Source organism: Malaclemys terrapin, chromosome 4, assembly GCF_027887155.1.
Source record: "Malaclemys terrapin pileata isolate rMalTer1 chromosome 4, rMalTer1.hap1, whole genome shotgun sequence".
Lineage (NCBI taxonomy): Eukaryota > Metazoa > Chordata > Testudines > Emydidae > Malaclemys > Malaclemys terrapin.
This window is the reverse complement of record NC_071508.1, coordinates 135,570,353-135,594,168: the sequence shown is the minus strand read 5'-3', so window position 1 is coordinate 135,594,168 and position 23,816 is coordinate 135,570,353. Positions and strand designations below refer to the sequence as shown.

Sequence of the window (23,816 nt, the reverse complement as noted above, 5' to 3'; positions counted from 1 at the left end):
TTCACCTGCTTATTTGAAGTAGAAGGCACTGCAGTTTGTCCAGGGTAGGAAACAGGTTGTGGCTAGTCTGAGGTAAGTTAATAAACCAACTGAATCGCAATCCATTTTTCTAATGTAGGTAAGTGCTCAGTAGAAACCTCTTAAGGTTCACCAAAAAAACCCAACACTTTTTCCTTCACTGCTAATTACCACTTTTGTCAATCTGCCGATACCCAAACTTAATTCACTTTATTTTTTGTTTTGGCCTTTCTAGCAAGTTGGGGGTAGGGATGAGGGAAAATACCTGACGTGGTTACAGTTACAAATTTAAAATAAGCTATTGTTTGTATGCGAGTTGTTGTTTTGGTAGACTTTCATTGAAATGAACCAGAATGGCAAGAACATTCACTCCAGTAGCTTCCTACAATGTGAAATTCCCCAGAAGACACTTTCACTGCAATTGGAGTCCTCTCCAAAGGAATAGAGAGGCAGTAGTAGAGCATCCATTGCGAAACAATTGTGGACACTTTTCTGTAACCTAGTACCTGCATCGAAGATCAAAAATACTATTTTGGGGGGAGGGGGGGGAATCCCAAAGCAGGGAGAGGACAACCAACAAAAGCAGAGATATTTTGTTAAACGCTACAGCTGTATTGTATATAAGCATTGCAACACATTTAGTGTCTTCTCTGACAGTCCAAGAACTCTGGGCAGTGTTATCTGGTAGTGGAAAACATATATTCATTTAAAAAATGGCATGTGTGTGTGATGAGTTGTCACTATGTGTTGAACTCTTGCATATTTTTGTTACAAGGTACTGTGAAAAAGCGAGGGTGTGTTAAATAGCTCTGTGCTGTGGAGGTGCCTTGTAGCTTTTTGGCTTTGGCAGGCCTAATGTTGAGATGTAATGTGTGTATCCTTAGATGATGTGTTGCCCTAAAGATTGAAGGTGCATTTTAGAAATTTTGCTATATATTGAAGGTTGTCGTTATTGTATTCATATTGCAGGGTCTTGAGTCATCTCCGGTTTCTAAAACAATTAATAGCTGTAATAATGGATATATATATTAAGTGTTTTTTTTGAACACCAACTTTTATGTCTAAAAACACATGGGATTTTTCACCATTCATTGAATTGGTTTGACATTATCAGATAATCACGCTTTATTCTTTTGTGACTCTTGCCGAGGCAGATGGTAATCTGAGGTCATGAATAACAAATGTCATTGCTTACATTTTCTCAGGGAAGAATGGACAAAAGCCATCCAAACAGTAGCAGACAGCCTTAAGAAACAGGAGGAGGAAATGATGGATTTTAGATCTGGTTCCCCTAGTGATAATTCAGGTGCTGAAGAAATGGAAGTTTCTATGACAAAACCAAAACATAAAGTGGTAAGTTAGCATAGCAGGATCAGTATTTTTAAAGGGAACCTTGTTACATGTGCACACCTAGCTGATGCCACAGCTCCAAGCTTTGAGTCCAGCGTCAGCTGTCAGCCAGTAATCCTTTAGATCCTGAATAATTATAAGGGAAGGAGCACTATTAGGTGTATTGACTGCAAGCCAGAGGCAGCCATTAAGACCCGCTTTTCTCTCCTCCCCCCTTGCCTCCCATAACACTATATTTGTTTCTGAGAGCATCCTACCCTGTAAATTATAGTAAGGCTTTTTTCTATGCTCTTGCTTCTCTTTCAGTTGTTCCCAGAGTGTGTCTGTGTTTTGGGAAAATGAACCAAAACAATGGACAGCAAAAGGATCATGCCTGTCAAATTGCATCATTAATGAACATGCACCATAGGCTTTGACGCTTGGTTATGCTACAAAATTACATGTATACCAACCTGGGCAACTACCCATATGCCACTCTGAACCACGGCTGCCATCAATTTAATATGACCCCTACTAATTGGGCCCTTAGCATCTTGCCGGAGGATTCCAATAGGATGCTGCAGGTGAATTTTAAAAGGACCTCACTAGCTTAGCCAGTGTGCCATGGAGGTGGTGGAGAGTTTCTCAGCTATGGTGAGCTGATTCACTCTGAGCAAGGATCGGTCTGAATGACTGTTTAGATCGGGGTAGTCAATAGGTGGTTCATGAGCTAAATCCAGACTGCCAGATGCATTTGAACGGACCCCGAAATCTTTTTATTTACTTCTTCTTATCATTATTGTTGTTGTTTTTGAATGATTTTTTCTGGAGTCTGGACCTTGACTATAGCTTGACGAAGACATTTGGACCTTGACAAAGAAAATTGATTACCCCTGTTTAGATCCTGAAACCAATTGTCCCACACAACCAAAAGTACAGTCTTGCTTTTGTTAATGCAGTTCAAAGTGAACTAAAGCAGTCCTAGCAGGCCATGCACTGTGGAAGTAGAGTTTGTCATGCTTTCAGTCAGTGAGCAAGCAAGCTGTTAGCAGGAGCATTTCTTAATCCTTTCTAGCAAGGTACTTGTTAGCCCCTGGATACACAGACCTGTCACCCCTTGGCACTGCCCCTTGAAGATGCTGGAATAGGATCCACGAGACCAACCCTTTCCTATTTTCCTCCACCTTTTCTAATAGAAAAACAAACAAGAAAGAGAAAGATAGTCCGTGTGCAATGTGGTTTCTGCACATTTTCTGGCACCGTTCCATGGGTCACAGCAAGGCTGATCCCCCATAAATATGGGGAAACTAATTCTCATGTCAAAACCTCAGAGCGGGAATCGGACTGACAGATCTTTAGAATGAGATGTGGGTGGCCTTCCCAAGCTTGCTCACTGACACAGGCTGCGTGGCCAAAACACCTATTTTGGCTCTTATCTATTTCACGTGAAGAAATTCTCAGTTAAATAGAGGAGGGTTTTTTCTTTTAATAAGCAATTCAGTGGGTTTGAAGTGTCATATCCTTGGAAGTGTAACAATCATATTCTTTTTGAAGAACTAGTTTCTGATTTTATCTCTCTAGAAGCAAATCATAAACGGTATACGCATCATTTTAACTGACCAAAACAGTCACTTCATCCACTTCAGACACTATTTACATGTATTATGAAGTTGGTCATGACCTATTTTTAACTTAAATATCTTTAACAGACCATGAATGAGTTTGAATACCTTAAACTACTGGGAAAAGGCACTTTTGGGAAGGTCATTCTAGTTAAAGAAAAAGCAACTGGACGATATTATGCTATGAAAATCCTGAAGAAGGAAGTTATTGTTGCAAAGGTGAGTAAATTAGAACGTTCTGGGCCCAATTCACCCCTGGTGTAACCCTCTAGTTTCTAGAGAGTGACCTCAGAGTTGTAATTTACCCTGTGACTACTTATTTGTTGTTTTTAATGGAACTCTTGTTCTTTAGCGATTGCATTGATAACTTTCTCTGGGGGGCATTGCAGGATGAAGTAGCTCACACGCTGACAGAAAACCGCGTTTTACAGAATTCTAGGCATCCATTCTTAACAGTAAGTGTTCCTCCTTTTTATTACATCTGGTAAGCAAATTCAACATTGTGACAGCTACGGCTGTCCTCCTTATTATCATGATGATAAAACAAGTCTCTCAGGTCTAGGTTTTTAACAGTAACTAGTGTTTTGGGGTACCTTGATTTTTGGGGTGCACAACTTGCGACGTTTTCAAATATCCTAATTTTCAGAGGGTAGATGCGCAGCGCTTTATGGTGTCTCAGTTTGGGCCCCCAGAATCATTAGTCACTTTTGAAAATATGCCATAGACTTTTTATTACGGAATACTGTCAGAGTTGACAAAGCCCAAAATCCACAAACTCCACCAGAATGTTATTGATTCAAATGTGCCACCTAGTAATGCGGATTGACATGGTGGTTTGTATATCATTGTATGCTTGCATCAATCAAAATATAGCTTCAAAGCAAAGGGCTGCAACTGCCTGGCTTGAAAACCCAGCCGTAAGCCTTGGTCATGACCCTAACAAAATAAATCCAAGGGTGTGGCAAACAAGCTGGTGGGATGTGTGATGCAGGGATGCACATGATACAAGTGGATGAAGGCACTTCATGACATTTCATCACTTTCCCTGCCTGTTCTGTTTTTTGTGAATTGATGGTAAATGCATATCGACAGAATTTCTCAGTCCCCTGGCTGGCTGTCAGCCTGGAGCAGTAGCAGCAGCAGTAGAGAAAGCAGAAGGGACAGAGAGATAACTGTCCAATAGTAATATAACCCTTTGACAATTTTTGCAAGTGTTATCCATGTGTGTTTTTCCAGTATTGATCCCTACGTTAGTTAAACTCCCATATCTGACCTATATGTTGTTTCAGTAAAACCACCATGGGATCAGTGTTGAAGGGCTGCTGAAGAACTTATCAGAGAAATTTCTATAAAATATTGCTATATTGTTACAATATAATGTATTTTATCTCTATCCCTGTTTCTAAAACTTCACTGAAAGCACTTTTGTAAACCTTGATGTGGGATCTCTGCTAAGTCTTTGTTTAAATTTGTTTCAGGCTTTAAAGTATTCCTTTCAGACACATGATCGTTTGTGTTTTGTTATGGAGTATGCTAATGGAGGAGAGGTAAGGAAACCACGTTAAAAGGCTTTGGGATTTTCCTGTAGTTTTTTTATTTTTATTCAGTTTCATGTTAGGGTTTGCTGGCTTTGAGCCCTCATTAACTTACTCATATACATAGTCCTAACTCACATGAGTAGTCCTACATCAGTGGGGCTGTTTGCATGAGTTAGGACTACATACATAAGTAAGAATTTTCAGGGATGAGTCCCTAATTAACAAAAATTACACTAGTATCTTCAAATCTGTCGTTTATCGGTGCAGGAGGTTTGTATGTTGTGATGCTGCTTTCTAGTTTCTCTACACCATTGAAGCTTTTTGTATATAATTTCAAAGAACACAGTGCTTTGAGGACAGAGCTGTAAATGAAAACGCATGCTGTTAGACATTTCAGAAGAAGAGAAATCCAATTTATGCCAAATAAGGAATTTCCTGCTTTTAAAGTCATGCAATAAAAATCTGGTTTAATAAGTAACTAGCTAAGAAAATGTTTTGATTTGTCTTAGTTGTTTATATATACTGACAAAAATTAACAGTACATCAAATTGTCAAATTAGAGCAGTTGTGAATTTGAAATATATTATTACACTTATGTTTAATCATTTAATTTATGGTGCAGCTTTTAGAATGTTTCTGAGCATAGCTGTGTCAGGGAGAAAAGGTTCCTTCCTGGATTAATTCTGATTCCAGGCAGGATTGTCTATAAAGTATAGTACATAATTCAGAAGTATGTGCATTCTAAATGTAATAAATTCTTGCTGTTGTAGTTGTTTTTCCATCTGTCAAGAGAGCGTGTCTTTTCTGAAGATCGGGCTCGGTTTTATGGAGCTGAGATTGTATCAGCACTGGATTACCTGCATTCAGAGAAGAATGTGGTTTATAGAGATTTAAAGGTACTTAGAAGACTGTTAATTTCATAGGCTATTAAAAATAGGTTTGGATTTGTAATAGTTCTTAAAGTCACAGAAGTTGATTGATACTGAAATACAATAAACCTATCCACCAAACTTTGTTAAAGAAGAAATATTACAGCTATATTATTGTCGGCTGTGATTATTATAAGATCTCAAACTAAGCACTTGAATACTGTACAAGGTGCTGCAGAAAGTGTACTTTGGGATTGATTCCCTCCAAGTGTATGGAACCTGTGCCTTGGTAGAATATGAAGGGGCACTCTGTTATTGGGGATGCATCTCCACATGGATATGAAATTAAAGAATTGACCACTTTATTATGAAAAAGACAATGGTAGTTCTTCAAAGCAATGGAGGGTATTTGTGGTGTCTTGGTCAATTTCCTGCTCTATGTACAAATTCAAACTGTGTGAATATTCTGCTCCCTTGCCCTATTTTTCACTTGCAGTTAAAACTGGCTAAGTTTTCCCTTGTTTTTCTGTTTGGGAGCAAAAAATGAATCATACAAACTTTTGTGTTCTTTCTCATTAAGAATGATGGCTGCATTCCCTCACCAGAAGTGTATGAGAAGTGCTATTACTATACTTTCAGTCCACAGTTCATTTTAGGAGATATCTAGAGGAAAGGTGCTAGGTATATAGGGATGTGGATAAACTGGAGAGAGTTCAGAGAAAAGCCACAAGATTGATTCAAGGTTTAGAGAACATGCCATATAGCAACAGACTCAGGGAGCTCGATCTGGTTAATTTACCAAAGAGAAGGTTAAGGGGTGACTTGATTACAGTCTATAAGTGTCTACACAGTGAACAAATATTTAATAATGGGCTCTTCAATCTAGCAGAGAAAGATATAACAAAATTCAATGGCTGTAAATTGAAGCTAGACAAATCCAGTCTGGAAATAAGATGTAAATTTTTAACACTGAGAGTAATTAACCATTGGAGAACCTTACCAAGGTTCATGGTGGATTCTCCGTCACTGACAATTTTTAAATCAAGATTGGATGTTTTTTTCCTAAAAGATCTGGCTTACAAATTATTTGGGGAAGTTCTATGGCCTGTGTTATATAGGTAGTCAGACTAGATGATCACAATGGTCCCTTTTGGCCTTGGAATCCATGAATATTCAAGCTGTTATGAAATTCAGTAGGAGTTAAGCACCTGTCTCTCTGAGGCTCCTTTGAAATCCCCACCCTATATCCTAAGTTCTGTCAGCATATAGAACTTATTTTCATGAACTATGGGTAGTTCCATCAGAAATGGGTAGTGCCAGCATTCTCTCAGTTTTTAGATAATTGCCAAATTTTGAGTAAATTTACAGCATATTTACCATGCACAGTGTGATATTGTAAATTGATCCCTTACCTTTTAAATTGATTAATTGTTTTTGTCACTGCTGCTAGCCTCTGTTAGCACTGAAATGGCCTATGAAAGATGCTCTAAGTAAAAGCAGGGGCGAAGTAGTTTTTGTTGTTTTTAAATTTGTGCTTTTGCTGACTATAACATTTACGTATCAGAGGGGTAGCCGTGTTAGTCTGGATCTGTAAAAGCAGCAAAGAGTCCTGTGGCACCTTATAGACTAACAGACTGATTGGAGCATGAGCTTTTGTGGGTGAATATGAAGTGCATCCAACGAAGTGGGTATTGACCCACAAAAGCTCATGCTCCAATACGTCTGTTAGTCTATAAGGTGCCACAGGACTCTTTGCTGCTATAACATTTAAGAAGCTTAGATGTAGTATGACTATTTTCTATATTCTCACTATATGTATGTCAACTGCCCAATGATCTCAAGTTACTTTTTTGAAGTTATCCCTAAGGTGAATGATGTAAATGTATATTTACATGATACGTGCTTTGGTAGCTAGTATAATTCTTATCCCAGGGTGAACAGGGCTGAAAAGAATAACCTGCAGAAATCCAAGTATCTTACAAACTCACTCATGTATGGATTGTGTATCTAATGACCATTTTACTTTGGATTTTTATCTAAGTTGGAAAATCTTATGCTGGATAAAGATGGACACATAAAAATAACAGACTTTGGGCTATGCAAAGAAGGTATCAAGGATGGAGCAACAATGAAGACTTTCTGTGGCACTCCAGAATATCTTGCACCAGAGGTACCTTTATTACACCTATTGTACCTAACTATATTCTTAAATAAATGCCATTCTTGAGATAGCAGAGTTGTTATTAAAAATTTCCTGTACTAACTACGCTTTATTTGTAAAAATGTGTATATTTTATTTTATGACATAGATAAAAACCTTTTTTATTCCTTGTTCTGCAAAATTTCCTTAGTATAGAGAAATGTTAAATGTTTTCACATAGGTTATTTTCTTTAATCTGTGCGCCTTTAAGAGGAGAAGTACAGTTCACTTCCTGGAGTATATAAAAGTTATAATTATATAGCAAGGTGTATTTTTATATTAAATTTTTAAAATTTAATAGCTATAGAAAAATATATTGAATCTACTTCAAATCCTTTAAAAAATTAAATGAGTAATATTTGTGATGGATGTGGAACTGCTCTATATAATAATTTATGAACGCTGTCTGTTGATGTGATTATTGGGATGCTCCCTGTGTGAATATATTGGTCTAATTTAATAGGGGTCTGTAAGAAAGAACAAGCAAGCTGGAGAATAGCATGGCTCAAGACAAGCTTCTTCTCAGCAAACGCTTGAGAGACATTTAGAGACAACTCCAGGACAGGAATAGTCCTGGAAAGCAGAAGGTCAAAAGGACTGTGGCAGGGTTGAAAAGGAAAACTTGAGGAATGCAGGGAGTGGTGGTTAGGAGGAAGTTGGTCCAGGGGAACCAGATTGAGGGATAGGCACCCAAAGGGGGTATCTGAAGAAGTTACCCTCTTAGGTTACCATCAGAGGATGGTAAGGCTTTAGGTAAGATAGACTGATGTTCTAAAATCTGTCTTTTTCAAGTGATGTCCCTGTGGGTGCTTGTGCGCCCCAGTGCCTCTAGTCGGAGAATTTTGACAGCAGTACCCATTTGGGCTGCACATGCACTCTCCTTGTATTGTGCCTGTAGCGGCAGTTAACTAGCTGCCAACCCCCTGTCAGTGCCGTCTCAACCGCCCTTGGTCCGAGTCAGAGCTTCGGCAGTGCCTCTGTACGACTTACCTTTAAATTTAGGATTAGCTGTATAGTGTAGTAGATTGAATAGTTAGGTAGAATTCGTTTCCTATCCCTTTCCCTTTTCTTTTTTCTCTCTCCATTTAAAAAAAATATTTTTTACTTTGTTTTCATTCATCCCTCTCAGGGATAATTTTACCCGTGAATGCCCGGGTCTCCAGGCTTTAAACGTTGCCTCTCCTGCCGAGAGGCAATTCCAGTCTCGGATGGACATTCCTAGTGTGTCTGCTGCTTGGGGGAAATGCATGTATCTCAGAAGTGCTTTCATTGCCAAAGCAAGGGGCCTTAAACTCATCCTCATGGAGAAATCTCTCCACCCAGCCTCCGACCCGGGATCACAAAACTCCCGGTCGCACATCTTGGCTTATGACAGACTTCCCTCACTGACTCTGCAAGGGAAGGACCTGTCTCCCAGAAAAAGGACGAAGAGAGCTACCACTTCTCTTATGAAAGGAGTCTTGAAAAAGAAGTGTTCTCCAACTCTCCATATTATCAGTACGAATCACGCCATGGCTAAGGACCTACAAGTCAGCAGGATCTTCCAATAACACTAAAACCAAAGACCCTAAGCGGGCAGGCTCTCAGAAGGATGGCAGAGACAAGACTACCCCTTCTACCATGACACCGACTGCAGCAACTAAACACTCGGTACTGAGCACCGCTGCAGTGCCTCAGCTTATGGCGCCATCTCCTGGCCCTCTGGCACATAGTGCAGAGACCGCGGTACCAAAGTCTACTTTACGTCCTTCGGTACAGACACGATCAGCACCAATTCTCCTGGTGGCGCAACACCTCCTGGTACCACAACAATTCCCGGCACTGCAACAATTACAGATTCCATCTTTGGTACGGAGATCTCTTGGAACGCAACAGTTTTTCCAACATAAGGACTTAGTGGTTGTTGCGGCACCAGAATCAACTCTTCTCGGTACTGATATAGCACCAGCACATTCAGCACCGTTACACAGACAGACAAACAGATCTGCTTCTCCTTTTTCCAGGGAGAAGGCGGACAATGAGGAGGTAGATGTTTATTCCTCACACCACTCTTCACCCATCCAGGGAATCGACGGACCAGATCTTTAGGAACAGCCAGGACACCGCTCCAGAGCTGGCACCCAGGGGTGGTATTGACATCCATGGATGCCACCACCAGTGTCATTCCTGCCACAGTGGCCATATTGGGATCCATAGACAACATTACTACAAGCCTCCCAGTACCTCCAGGGAAAGGCAGAGACACTCCCCATCAGCGTCACGGGAGGGGCCCCCCATGAGCTCCCTGAGGAGACTTGAGGAAACAGAGGAGGCCCTAGATTAGGAGGCCACTTCTGCAACTAACACCTCCTGCTCCTCTCCAGATGAGACTATCATGCCTCTGCTACCTACAACGGAGACGATATAAAGCAATTTCAGGGGCTTTTTAAAAGAATTGCAAACACGCTTCAAATCCCCCTGGAAGAGGTTGCTGTGTCCCAGTACAAGTTGATGGACATATTACACACGTCAGCCTCCTGCAAAATAGCCCTTCCTATAATGAGGCACTCATGGATTCTGCCAAGACCAGCTGCCAAACACCCACAATAATCCCCCCTACTAGTAAGAGGGCGGATAAGAAGTGTTGCGTCCCATTGAAGGACCTAGAATTCTATTTTCACATCCCCAGCCAAATTCATAGAAGCTGTCAACGAGCAGGGCAGACAACACTATTCAAGGACCACCCCATATGATAGAGTGGAAAAGATTGTATCTTTTTGGTCGCCAGGCCTATTCATCAGCAACATTGTAGTTCAGAATAGCCAACTATGAAGCCTTGATGGCGAAATACAATCACACAAAATACTCCAAACTGTTTGAATGTATTGACTTTATCCCTGAAGACAAAAAGGAGCAATTTAGGTCAGTCATTTCTGAAGGCCATCTCCTGGCAAGAACAGATCTGCAGGCATCCTTAGACTCAGCAAACACAGTGCAAGTGTTCTATTGCAACTGCCGTAGTAATGCAATGTGCCTCTTGGTTCCTCCTGTCTGGATTCCCAAAGGAGGTGCAATTCACCAGAGAGGATCTTCCCTTTGAAGGTCCAAAATTATTTGCAGGTAAGACCAACAAGTCTTTCCATGCATTGAAAGATTCTAAAGCAACTCTTTGGTCTTTAGGCATCTACACGCCTGCACAAAAATGAAAACAGGGCATATATTACCCATCACAACACTCAAGACCAGTGCCTTACACACAACCGCAGAGGCAGTATGACGCCCAGAGGCGGAGGCAAAGACCCACAAGATGTAGGCCACTCCCATCTCAATCTCCTACATCGCAACAACCTGGACCGAAACATCAAATTTGATGGTTTGGTTGATGGTCCGAGAGACCTCCCCCAATTCCAGTTGCTGAAACCTCTTTCTACCAACCATCACTTTACAGACCATTTGACACCATTCTGCCCAGCATGGCAAATTATTACTTCAGACAAATAGGTGCTGGAAATTATCACCACCAGTTAGTCCATCCAGTTCACCTCCATTCCCCCCACCTACCCTCACGAGCACCTTCTGAGGCAGGAAGTAGACCATCTTCTGCACTTGGGTGCAGTAGAACCAGTATCAGTACAACACAGAGGGAAGGGCCTTTATTCCCATTATTTCTTAACCTAGAAAAAGACCGGGGGTTGGAGGCCCATTCTTGATCTGAGAAACGTAAACAAATTTGTCAAAACACATTTATCAGGATGATTACTTTAGCAACAGTAATCCCATGAGGGGACTGGTTTTCGGCCCTTGACCTGCAAGACTCATACTTTCATGTCGCCAGACATCCATCACACAGGTGGTTCCTCCAGTTTGTTTTGGGACAAGATCACTATCAGTACAAGGTACTGCTCTTTGGCCTCTCCACAGCCCCTCGAGTTTTTTCCAGAGTTCTAGCAGTGGCCCATCTATGCAATCAAGGGGTCATGATTATACCCATATTTAGATGACTGTCTGCTCAAAGCCCCCACTTGGGAAGAAGCCATACAAAAGACGTCACTCTTTACAAAACTCGGTCTCCAAATAAACATTCAAAAGTCAACAGTGACACCAGTACAAGAACTATAATTTCATTGGGGCTCATTAGAACTTGTTAGTGGCGAAAGCTTCCCTACTGTCACACAGATTTGTCACTCTAGTGTATCTGATGAACTCTACAGTGAAGAGTCCACAAACATCTTCCAGGACTTGCCTCCAACTACTGGGCCACCAGGCCTCTGTTTGAACCCTAGGCTGCATGTTCACTATTACACCTTTCAATGAAAGTAGCCTTCTTTGTCACCATCACATCCACAAGACGCATAGGAGAATTTTCAAGAACAAGGTCACTCTAAGATTGCATCCTAAATTTCTACCTAGTGTACCCTCTGTGTTCCACCTCAACTAACCTATCAATCTTCCTGCATTCTTCCCTAAGCTTCAGAAGAACAGGCAAGAAGCAGCACTTCATTCTCTAGATGTCAGAAGGGCATGAGCCTTTTATCTCAAAAGGACTAAACCATTCAGGTAGGCACCAAAACGGTTTCTGTCGACTACACAGAGATCTAAAGGAGAAGCTATATCTAAGAAGAGACTCTCCAAATGGATTGCAGAGTGCATTAATCTCTGCTACTGCCAAGACAAACTGCAACCCCCACCAGGGGTTAGAACGCATTCTATCAGGTCGCTCTCCACGTCAGTAGCCTTCCTTAATGCTGTGCCTATTACGGACATATGTAAAGCAGCCACTTGGTCCTCAGCCCACACATTCATTCAGCACTACACAATCGAGCAAAATTTGAAATCTGACACTTTATTAGGACTCACGGTCCTATCATCGACCACAGATCCAACTCTGAAGCCCCTCCCTTCCACTGAGGGGCACTGCTCTACAGTCACCTGAAGTGGAACACCCATAAGGACAGCACTCGAAGAAGAAGCGACGGTTGCTCACCACATGCAGTGACTGAGGTTCTTCTAGATGTATGTCTCTGTGGGTGCTCCACTACCCATCTTCCTCCCCTCTACTTTGGAGTTTTTGCAAGGTCCTCTGCAGTTGAGAAGGAACTGAGATGGGGGTTGGCCACCTAGTGCTAGTTAACTGCCGCTACAGGTGCGAGACGGAGAGAGCCCATGTGCAGCCCAACCGGGTACTACTGTTAAAGTTCTCTGGCTAGAGGCACGGGGCGCCCAGTCACCTGAAATGGAGCACCCACAGGGGGACACATCTTGAAGAACCTCAGTTACTGCACAAGGTGAGTGACCCTCTCTTTTGCTCTAAATGCTTTATTCCTTCTGCAAAGTAAACCATCCTTTAGGAAAGCTGTTTTGTCACTGTATAACACTGGTCAGAGACTCCCAAAGGGAAGAACTGCAGGTTGTCAGAACTCACTCAGGGTATGTCTACACTACGGGATTAATCCGAATTTAGATAATTCGGATTTGAAAAACAGGTTGTATAAAGTCGAAATGGATGCGGCCACACTAAGCACATTACTTCGGTGGTGTGCGTCCAAGTACCGGGGCTAGCGTCGATTTCTGCACCGTTGCACTGTGGGTAGCAATTTCATAGCTATCCCATAGTTCCCGCAGTCTCCCGCGCCCATTGGGATTATGGGTTAAGATCCCAGTGCCTGATGGGACAAAAAACATCGTCGCAGGTGGTTCTGGGTACAGCCTCACCTCCTCCCTCCCTCCCTCCCTCCCTGCATGAAAGCAACGGACGGCAGACAACCATTTTCGCGCCTTTTTTCCTGGGTGGGTGAACACTGCAGACTCCATACCATGGCAAGCATGGAGCCCGCTGAGCTCAAGACAGCAGTCATGAATATTGTAAACACCTCGCGCGTTCTCGTGGAGTTTATGCTCAGCCAGGACCAGAGAAACGAGGCGAGGAGGCAGCGGCGGCGGCAGCATGATGAAGACATGGACACAGACACGGATACAGAATTCAGTGAAACCACAGGCCCCGGTGCTTTGGAGATCATGTTGTTAATGGGGCAGATTCTATCCATGGAACGCCGATTCTGGGCAAGGGAAACAAGCACAGACTGGTGGGACCGCATAGTGTTGCAGGTCTGGGACGATTCCCAGTGGCTGCGGAACTTTCGCATGCGTAAGGGCACTTTCATGGAACTTTGTGACTTGCTGTCCCCTGCCCTGAAACGCCAGAATACCAAGATGAGAGCAGCCCTCACAGTTGAGAAGCGCGTGGCGATAGCCCTGTGGAAGCTTGCAACGCCAGACAGCTACCGGTCAGTCGGGAATCAATTTGGAGTGGGCAAATCTACTGTGGGGGCTGCTGTGATGCAAGTAGCCAAAGCAATCACTCAGGTGCTGCTACGAAAGTTTGTGACTCTGGGAAATGTGCAGGCTATAGTGGATGGTTTTGCTGCAATGGGATTCCCTAACTGTGGTGGGGCAATAGACGGAACCCATATCCCTATCTTGGCACCGGAGCACCAAGCCACCGAGTACATAAACCGCAAGGGGTACTTTTCAATGGTGCTGCAAGCACTTGTGGATCACAAGGGACGTTTCACCAACATCAACGCGGGCTGGGCGGGAAGGGTTCATGACGCTCGCGTCTTCAGAAACACTACTCTGTTTAAAGGGCTGCAGCAAGGGACTTACTTTCCGGACCAGAAAATAACCGTTGGGGATGTTTAAATGCCCATAGTTATTCTTGGGGACCCAGCATACCCCTTAATGCCATGGCTTATGAAGCCGTACACAGGCAGCCTGGACAGGAGTCAGGAGCTGTTTAACTACAGGCTAAGCAAGTGCAGAATGGTGGTAGAATGTGCATTTGGCCGTTTAAAAGGTCGCTGGCGTTCATTATTGACTCGCTCTGACCTCAGCCAAAGAAATCTCCCCATTGTTATTTCTGCTTGCTGTGTGCTCCACAATCTCTGTGAAAGTAAGGGGGAGACCTTTATGGCGGGGTGGGAGGCTGAGGCAAATCGCCTGGCTGCTGATTACGCGCAGCCAGACACCAGGGCGATTAGAAGATCACACCATGAAGCGCTGTGCATCAGAGAAGCTTTGAAAACCAGTTTCATGGCTGGCCAGGCTACCGTGTGAAATATCTGTTTGTTTCTCCTTCATGAAAAACCTCCCCCTTTACTGACTGATTTTCTGTAAGGAACCCACCCTTCCCCTTCCCCCAGCTTTCTTTCAAACCAAATAAAGTCACTATCATTTAAAAATCATTTATTCTTTATTAATAGATTAGAAAAAGAGGGAGGGAACCCGGGTGGTATTTGGGAGGAGGATTGCTGGGAAGGAAAAAGCCACAAAGAAAAGGTTAAAAAAATGACAGCCTTTTGCTTGGGCTGTCTACTGGTGTGGAATGGGAAGGAGTACGTAGCCTCCCCCCCCCGAGTTCTTGCACGTCTGGGTGAGGAGGATACGGAACATGGGGAGGGGGGAGGGTGGAACAGGGGCTGAAGCGGCAGTCTGTTATCCAGCAGCCGTTCCTGAACCTCCACCAGACGCCGGAGCAGCCCCAGCGTTGCATCCTTCATCCTCTGGTCTTCCTGCCGCCACCTCTCATCTCGAGCGTCCCTCCTCTCCTCACGTTGGTCCCTCCTCTCCTCTCGTTGGTCCCTCCTCTCCTCACGTTCACTGACTTTCCTATACTTTGAAACTGTTTCCTTCCACTCATTCACATGAGCTCTGTCACTGCGGCTGGATTCCATAATTTCAGAAAACATGTCCTCCCGCGTTCTCTTCTTACGACGCCTTATCTGTGATAACCTTCGGGATGGAGGAGGGAGGCTTGAGGAATTTGCAGCTGCTGTAGGGAGGGGAAAAAAGAGAGAATTGTTTTAAAAGCTACATTTTGCAGAACAATGCTTATACTCTTTCACGGTGACCAACACTGTTCACATTACATAGCACATGTGATTTCTGTGCAAGGTCGCATTTTGCCTCTTAATGCTGAGTGCCTGTGGCTTTGCTGCTAGAGATCACAGGTCTGGGCAACAGAATTCGGCTTGCATGCGGCCATGGTAAGCTTCTACGCCCTCCTTTCCCACATACCAAGTATAGCTTGTAGAGTGCTGCAGAATTGGGAAATGAAGTGGCAGCACTCCACACGAGATGTGTCCAATCTCAGCCAGTTGGGGGGGGGCAGTGTGGGGGGGCTTGTCTGGGCCCCTTCAGGCAAGTAGAGTGCTGCGGTTTTTCTGTTAACATTCAGCAGCACCAGAAAACAAACTAACCCCCCCCCCCCCCTCTCGCCATGAATTCTCTGGGATGATCGCTGTACCCCTCCCCCCCACCGCGTGGCTGGTATCAGGGAAGATCCCTGCAGGCACCAAACTAACCCCCCCCCCGCCGCCGCCCCCCTCCCGCCATGAATTCTCTGGGATGATCACAGTACCCCTCCCCCCACCGCGTGGCTGGTAACAGGGAAGATCCCTGCTAGCCAAACGCGAAAAACTCAGGGCCAATTTCCCATCTGCGCTTGGCTAACTGCAGGGAAGGATTTATTTTCCGCCACAGGCAAACAGCCCAGTAGGAACGGCCACCTCTGTCCCCTTAATTAAGTTCCCGTATTTCAACCAGGTTACCAGGAGTGATATCACTCTCCTGAGGATTACACAACAAGATAAAGAACGGATGTTGCTTGAATGCCAGCAAACACCGGGACCATACGCTGCCAGGCTTTGTCAGGCAATGATACCAGATTACTTGCTGCAAGCATGGCGTGGTCAAGTGTCCTACCATGGAGGAGGGAATAAAGATGCACTGCCCAGAAACCTTCTGGCAAGGCTTTCGGAGTACCTCCAGGAGAGCTTCATGGAGATGTCCCTGGAGGATTTCCGCTCCATCCCCATACACGTTAACAGACTTTTCCAGTAGCTACAGACTAGGGTTACCATTCGTCCGGATTTACCCGGACATGTCCTCCTTTTTGTTCTAAAAATAGCGTCCGGGGGGAATTTGTAAAACACTCAAAATGTCCGGGATTCCCCCCCTCCCCCGGCAGAGCAGAGCGAGCAGCTGGGAGGGCTGCAGGAAAGTCCCGGGCTGGACTCTGGAGCAGCTGTAGAGGAGCCGGATCCGCCCTGCATTCTGAGCCGGCAGCTCTCCCCTGCAGCCCGGTCCAGCAGCACTGTGCAGGGCCAGGGACCGGGTTTTGTTGTGCTGGGGAGCGCAGCCATGTGTCCGGCTTGGCTCGCACAGAGCCCAACACCCTGTTCTGAGCAGCAGGGTAAGGGGGGGCAGGAGAAGGGACAGGGAGGTTCTGGAGGGGGCAGTCAAGAAATGGGGGGGGGCTTTTTGGGGGGAGTGGAGAAAGTTTTGGGCAGTCAGGGTACAGGTAGGGGGTAGGGTCCTGGGAGGCAGTTGGGGGGGGTCTTAGGAGGGGGCAGTTAGGGGACAAGGAACAGGGAGTCTTAGGTAGGGGGTGGGGTTCTGGAGGGCAGTTAGGAGCAGGGGTCCCAGGAGGGGGCAGTCAGGGGACAAGGAGCGGGGGGGTGGGGAGCTGGGAGTTCTGGGGGGGGGCTGTCGGGGCAGGAGTGGGGAGAGGGATCGGAGCAGTCAGGGGACAGGGAGCAGAGGGGTTTAGATGGGTTGGGAGTTCTGGGGGGGGCTGTCAGGGGGCAGGAGTGCGGAGAGTGATCGGAGCAGTCAGGGGACAGGGAGCAGAGGGGTTTAGATTGGTTGGGAGTTCTGGGGGGGGGGCTGTCAGGGGGTGGGGAGTGGTTGGATGGGGCGTGGGAGTCCCAGGGGTCTGTCTGGGGGGGGGAGTGTGGATAAGGGTTGGGGCAGTCGGGACAAGAGGCAGGGAGGCTTAGATAGGGAGTGGAGTCCTGGGGGGCAGTTAGGGGCAGGGGTCCCAGGAGGGGGCAGTCAGGGGACAAGGAACGGGGGGAGGGTTGGGGGTTCTGGGGGGGCGGGAAGTGGGAGGGGCAGGGGCGGGGCTAGGGCGGGGCTCCTCCCGTCCTCTTTTTTGCTTGCTGAAATATGGTAACCCTACTACAGACTTTTCCAGTAGCTGAACTGACCGCGAATGCAAAGTCAGGCAAAGTAATCATTAAAAACCGTTTGCTTTTAAAACAAGTTTGATATTTTAAAAGGTAAACTCACCTGAGGTCCCTTCCATGGGGTCAGAGTCTTGGGTACAGGCTTGGGAGGGCACTTCAGTCAGGGTGATAAAAAGATCCTGGCTGTTGGGGAGAATGGAGTGCTATGTGCTCTCTGCAAGCTCATCCTCCTCATCCTCCTCTCCCCCATCGGCAGAATCCTCAGGCATCGCTGATGAGACTATCCCCGACCCAGAATCCACGAACACAGGTGGGGTAGTGGTGGCAGCCCCCCCTAGAATTGCATGCAGCTCGGCGTAGAAGCGGCATGTCCGCGGCTCTGACCCGGAGCGACCGTTTGCCTCCTTTGTTTTTTGATAGGCTTGTCTGAGCTCCTTGACTTTCACGAGGCACTGATCTGAGTCCCTATTGTGGCCTCTCTCCATCATGCCCTTGGAGATTTTTTCAAAAGTTTTTGCATTTCGTCTTTTAGAACGAAGTTCTGCAAGCACTGAATCCTCTCCCCATACAGCGATCAGATCCAGTACCTCCCTCACGGTCCATGCTGGTGCTCTTTTTCGATTATCAGCCTGCATGGTTACCTGTGCTGATGAGCTATCTGTGGTCACCTGTGCTCTCCACGCTGGGCAAACAGGAAATGGAATTCAAATGTTCGCGGGGCTTTTCCTGTCTACCTGGCCAGTGCATCCGAGTTTAGATTGCTGTCCAGAGCGGTCACAATGATGCACTGTGGGATAGCTCCCGGAGGCCAATACCATCGAATTGCGGCCACACTAACCCTAATTCGAATTGCTAAAATCGATTTTGGCACTACTCTGCTCGTCGGGGTGGAGTACAGAAATCGATTTAAAGGGCCCTTTACATCGAAATAAATAGCGTCGTTGTGTGGACGGTTGCAGGGTTAATTCGAATTAAAGCTGATAAATCCGAATTAAAGTCGTAGTGTAGACCAGGCCTTAGACTTGCTGGGTACTCATGATTGATACACAGGGTTGATGGTCTAAGGCCCAGTCTAATTAGAGGTAGAACAGCGGAATTCGGGCCTGGGTTTGGTAAAGGCACAAGGTCTGACACCTGAGGGACTACGCTCAGAGAGACTAGGTAGGGGACAGAGGTGCAGCTAGCCCGTACCATTATAGAACTATATATATATATATATATATATTCCCCAAGGTAAATAGCATACTATCCTTTTCTGGAAGGAACAATACAGACAGACAGTCTGTGTTCAAAATTTTTCATTTCTTTGTACTAAAGAAATTTTGCAGAACATAATTAGCAAAAATGTTGACATGACTTTCGTCTTTAAAAATGTTTAAACATTTCCCCTGAACTGTTGCAGTAGACAGTGGAGCACTGTGCTAGGGCACAACAGCATGAAAATGAAACCATGGCTCCATTTCACTCTTTGTTCAAGTTAGGTGAAATGCACAAAGTAAACAGTCTTTCAGTTATAGCAGCCTAAGGCACAAGTACAGAAATTGATTATGTGGAAAACATTGGGAAACATTACTTCTGTTTTTGTTTTGTTCCACTGATGGCTCTTGACCTTTCTGGAGGCTTCTGTTTATACTCTCCTCCTACACAGCAGTGGCAGGGCAGGCAGCTGTGTTCATTTTTTCCAGCTCTTTGTACGGGCACCCAGCCGTTCCATTGAAATGAAGAACCTGGGCACCTGTCAAAGTAGCTTGAAGCAAGGAGATGGAGGCAGCCTCATGATGCCTGCCAGCTCTAATGGACAACCAGAAGCTCCTTGTGAATCATCAGTGGTCCATAGTTTGAGAACCACTGACACAAAGAGTTATCAGTAAACAGCTAAGGCAGTTTGTTGTTTACAAATATGGCTTTAAATCTGCCAATGTCCCTTTTAAAAGCAATGTTAAACTTTAGTCTCTGATTATAACTGTGGATTTTGTGGGCCAGTGAAAGACTGGGAAAATCTTATTGGAGATTATTTAACTTTTTTGAATTTTTTTCTGATGCGGAATGTGTGTGAAGCAGCCATGGAATGTCTCTATATGGATTAACCTTCAATCATTTTACCTCTAATATTTTCCTTTAATATTTATAATGATCTGGCTTAACCGTAACATAGAAGGACAAATCCTTTTGACTAACCTAGCTCACTCCCTTCATTGCAAATCCCAGCTGTGGGTTGGAGTGTTAAATTCTGAAGGCTTTTGTCATCTGGCTGATAGCATGCAGAAAATCTGGAAATGGTGCGTGAATGAGTATTTTGTATGTTTAAGGTCATGTATCCTTAAAAGTAGGGGTCTCTTCTTCTCCTCTCTGTTTGTAACTTGAATCCAGCATAAGAGTGTGTTTATACAGTTGTTGGATAGTTGTTTTTAGGTTCGTATTGGAATCTTGTGCATGGATGGCAGTGACTGAATTGCATCAGCTTTGATGTGTCAGATATATTGATGACTATCCTGTTTACAGCTGTTGTGTCTTCTCTTGTAAATTTCATCACACAGCTGCCAAGAACTGTTATGAACTGACCATCTACTTAATTTAAGTTAAATGACCTTGTTACCTATTGCTTCCCAGTTACCATGCACATTGCAATAAATCTTGGGGATATAAATACCTTTCATGCTACTTGTATATTATTTTTTCTCTTCTCAGTTGTGAACATATTTAAAGTAAGACTAAATCATTGTCCTGTTTTGTATAAACATTAGTATAATGTGGTGTTTGTGAGAAGGATTTTTTACTTTTAAAAATAAGGATTGGTTCTTGTTCTGTGCTGTATGGAGGTAAGAAATTCAGGGTTCTGGTTAGTAATCTGAATGATAACTAGTGTTCTTTTAGTATCTTGGCCAAATTATCATTGTTGCGTTTTAGAAGGCCTGATTTTGTAGGGCTTGATCTTGGCTTAAAAAAAAAAATTATTCCTATTGTGTATCTAGCAGCAATGTGTCTACTTTATTTTAAGTAACCTAAGTGGTTTAGAATTAACAGGAAGTGCTTAGTGAAAGGGCGTGGCTCAGAAATATGGCTAACTGCATTATCGCACAATATCTCCTATGAAGTTAGAGCCTCATAAAGGATGAGGCTGGCTCCTGGAATCCTGGCAGACAAGCAGCTGTGTTGGTCTTATACATATATGGGGCAGCTGTAGAACCAGCTGTCGTTTGGTGTGAATCATACAGCAAGAGATGCTGTAAATAGACCTGTGCGGGGTAATCTAATACCTGACAGCCTTTGGATTTTACTGCAGGACTTTTCTGGTTCAGATAATTTTTAAGGCAGAGTACTAAATAATTAGTGACTATATATAGAGAGAGAACACAAACAATTTTTTACAAAGAAAATCTTGATCTTTCTATTTATCCACAGGATCTTAATAATTAATTCATAAAGTGCCAGATCCTGCTCCCATGGAAGTTAGTCTGTTGGCTCTTTGGTCCTGATTCCCAATGAAGACTTTTATTTCTGAGCATAAATGGTTCTGAAGTGCAGTTCTGTAAACTGGGTAGGCACTGACACTGCACGGCACTAAAGAATGAACAAACAGTGCTTTTACTTCGTACCAGTGATAAGCAGTAAAGTGCAAAACTGTAAGGAGAGTAAAGCTATCAAATACCATGTAACCCAACCCAAACCTGGGGATACAATTAAGTAAAAGAAAATTGTAATAGTAGATTTTCTCCACTGTGAGAGAGAAACAGTTTTTTTTTCTGAACATCTGTGTGGGTATAGTAAAGAGGCTGCAAATTGAAAAGATTTAGGTCCAGATTTTCAAAAGCACATGGCTCCCATTTAGGGCAACATAAAGGCCAGAAGTGCAAAAGAGAACTGAGCTATTTTGAATCTTTGACCCTTACAGTTTAATTCAGATCAGCAATTCTTCTAAAACTTGCAAGCAGACTTTCATGGGTTACAGCATAACTTTTCTGGTGAGAATAAAGAAAATGTACAAGTTGACATGGAGAGGGAACAGAGATGATTGTAGCTTTGGAGCAACAGGTTAATCAGTCCTCTCCTGCCCCCCAAATGGCATCCTGTTTTTAAAATGGGGCCCCATTTGGAATGGTTTCTAATGAATAAGTTAGGATTTAACAGCTGGCTTTGTAATCTGAGAACAGACTTGGGTTCTCAGCCTCTAGGCATTAGAAGGTTATGCATATCATGGAAGTAATGTGGGGGGGCGGGGAAGTGCCATCTCTCTCTCTAGCCTTCTTTCCCTCTTGCTTGCCTAGAGCGTTCCCTGTTGATAAATCATTGGTGTGCATTAGTGTCCATTGACTGCAACGGGACCTGTTCTCTCAGCTGCAGCAAGTATGCTGTGCCTGCAGAGTTGTGAAGTGCATGAAAATGAATATAAAAGTATAAGTCCTGTCACTTGAATTCCCTGCATGTGCACAGCATAGGAAGCTGTCCTCTATGTTTCTGCAGGTGCTGGAAGATAATGACTATGGTCGTGCAGTGGACTGGTGGGGCTTAGGAGTCGTAATGTATGAAATGATGTGTGGCCGGCTCCCTTTCTACAATCAGGACCATGAGAAGCTCTTTGAACTTATCCTCATGGAGGAGATTAGGTTTCCACGCACTTTGTCACCTGAAGCAAAATCTCTTCTGTCAGGTTTGCTGAAGAAGGATCCTAAGCAAAGGTGAGACCATTTTTTAAAAATCAAACATTTTAATTTCTTTGGTTTTCTGATGATAGCTGTGGTTGCATTTCTTCTTTGGGTCCACCACATCAAAACAAACACAGGGGCACAATCAGCTGAGGTACTAAACCAGAAAGAACACACATGCCTGTCCAGTTGATTTCAGAAAATGAGTTAAAAATAGTTTCTCTCCAATGTTGCTGTTGGAAAGACCCACGCAATCAAATCAAATTGTGCATTCAACCACACTTTGTATATCGTCATTTTCACTAAGGGCTAGTCTACACTGGCAACGTTAAAGCGCTGTCGTGGCAGAGCACTGGGGGAGAGCTCTCCCAGCGCTCTAAAAAACCCACCTCCACGAGGGGCAGAGCTACCAGCACTGGTGCGCTGTCTACACTGGCGCTTTGAAGCGCTGAAATTTGCTGCACTCAGTGGGGTGTTTTTTCACACTCCTGAGCAAGAAAGTTGCAGCGCTGTAAAGTGCCAGTGTAGACAAGCCCCAAGTACACAAACGAAAAGGGAAAAGATGTTTTCCCCTCTAATTTCTTTCAGTGTTTGAGATAAAAGTGTGATTTTATTTTTTATTTTTTTTAATGACAGTGTCCCTTTAAACATTGCAGATTTATCAGGAACTAATAGTCGTTGAAAGATCCAACAAACTGGTTTCTTCTTTATTGTTTTAAATGTTGATACAGACTGGGTACTCCAAATGGAAACAGGAAGCAAATGCAGTAACAGAGAAGCAGAATTGCAAAATACCCTGGCTGCCATTGTATTGTACAGAAGGCTATAACCCAAACAAACCACATAACCCATTCTAGATCACAGTGAACATGACTTTTGCCTGCTCTACAGTGACCGCTTTCACATCTACAATTTTATTTTCTGTTTCTTAGTTCCATGTTGAATCAGTGGGCTGTTAGCAGCGCTGCTCCGCAACTTAGTGGGTAGATGGTGTTATCTGTGCTGTGTAGTTGGCCCTCTTTCTCTGCTCCCTTCTTGTTGGTTTTTTAATGATAACCACAAGTGAAAGACTTCATACACAACATGCAGTATAATAACGCAGGATTACAAAGGACATTTGACCTTCCCACAGTGACCTAGCACTGCTTACAAACAATTTCATCATTGCCAATCCCACACATACAAAAATAACATGTCTGTCCCCAGAAAACTGAGATTGACCCTGAAATTGAGACTTACATTTTTTTTAAGGCGTGGTTTTTTTGGTCTGTCCTTTGATTGATTGATTTTGAACTTCCCATTCCCAGACTCCTGTGTGCATGTGACAGTCTTGCCAAGTCTCACAATTGTATAGCAAGGTGACTGGCCCCCCCTGCAGGAGTTTTAGCTGGAGGACCCCACTTAGTTCGGGACCCCACTGTGGTAGGTACAAACACTTAGTAAGAACCAGGCCCTGCAAGGGATCAATCTAGTTCAAAGTGTAATGGTGATATTAGGAACTAGAACTGGGACTTGCCATACTCATGCAGGGGCTACCAAACATCCATCAGATGGGAACAATTTTTAATCCCTTCTGAGCTGGGTAGGATCAAA

The 23,816-nt window shown here is 44.1% G+C and overlaps 1 protein-coding gene across 1 annotated transcript in view; it reads left to right on the top strand.

Annotated features, from left to right (window-relative positions):
* AKT1 (AKT serine/threonine kinase 1) overlaps positions 1-23,816 on the top strand; it is a 128,830-nt gene that overhangs the window by 64,119 nt on the left and 40,895 nt on the right. The window contains exons 5-11 of the mRNA XM_054026570.1: positions 1,224-1,371; positions 3,057-3,188; positions 3,359-3,424; positions 4,448-4,516; positions 5,278-5,403; positions 7,418-7,546; positions 22,042-22,256. Of these exons, the coding sequence (XP_053882545.1) occupies positions 1,224-1,371; positions 3,057-3,188; positions 3,359-3,424; positions 4,448-4,516; positions 5,278-5,403; positions 7,418-7,546; positions 22,042-22,256 (885 nt within the window). The remainder of the gene's footprint in view (positions 1-1,223; positions 1,372-3,056; positions 3,189-3,358; positions 3,425-4,447; positions 4,517-5,277; positions 5,404-7,417; positions 7,547-22,041; positions 22,257-23,816) is intronic.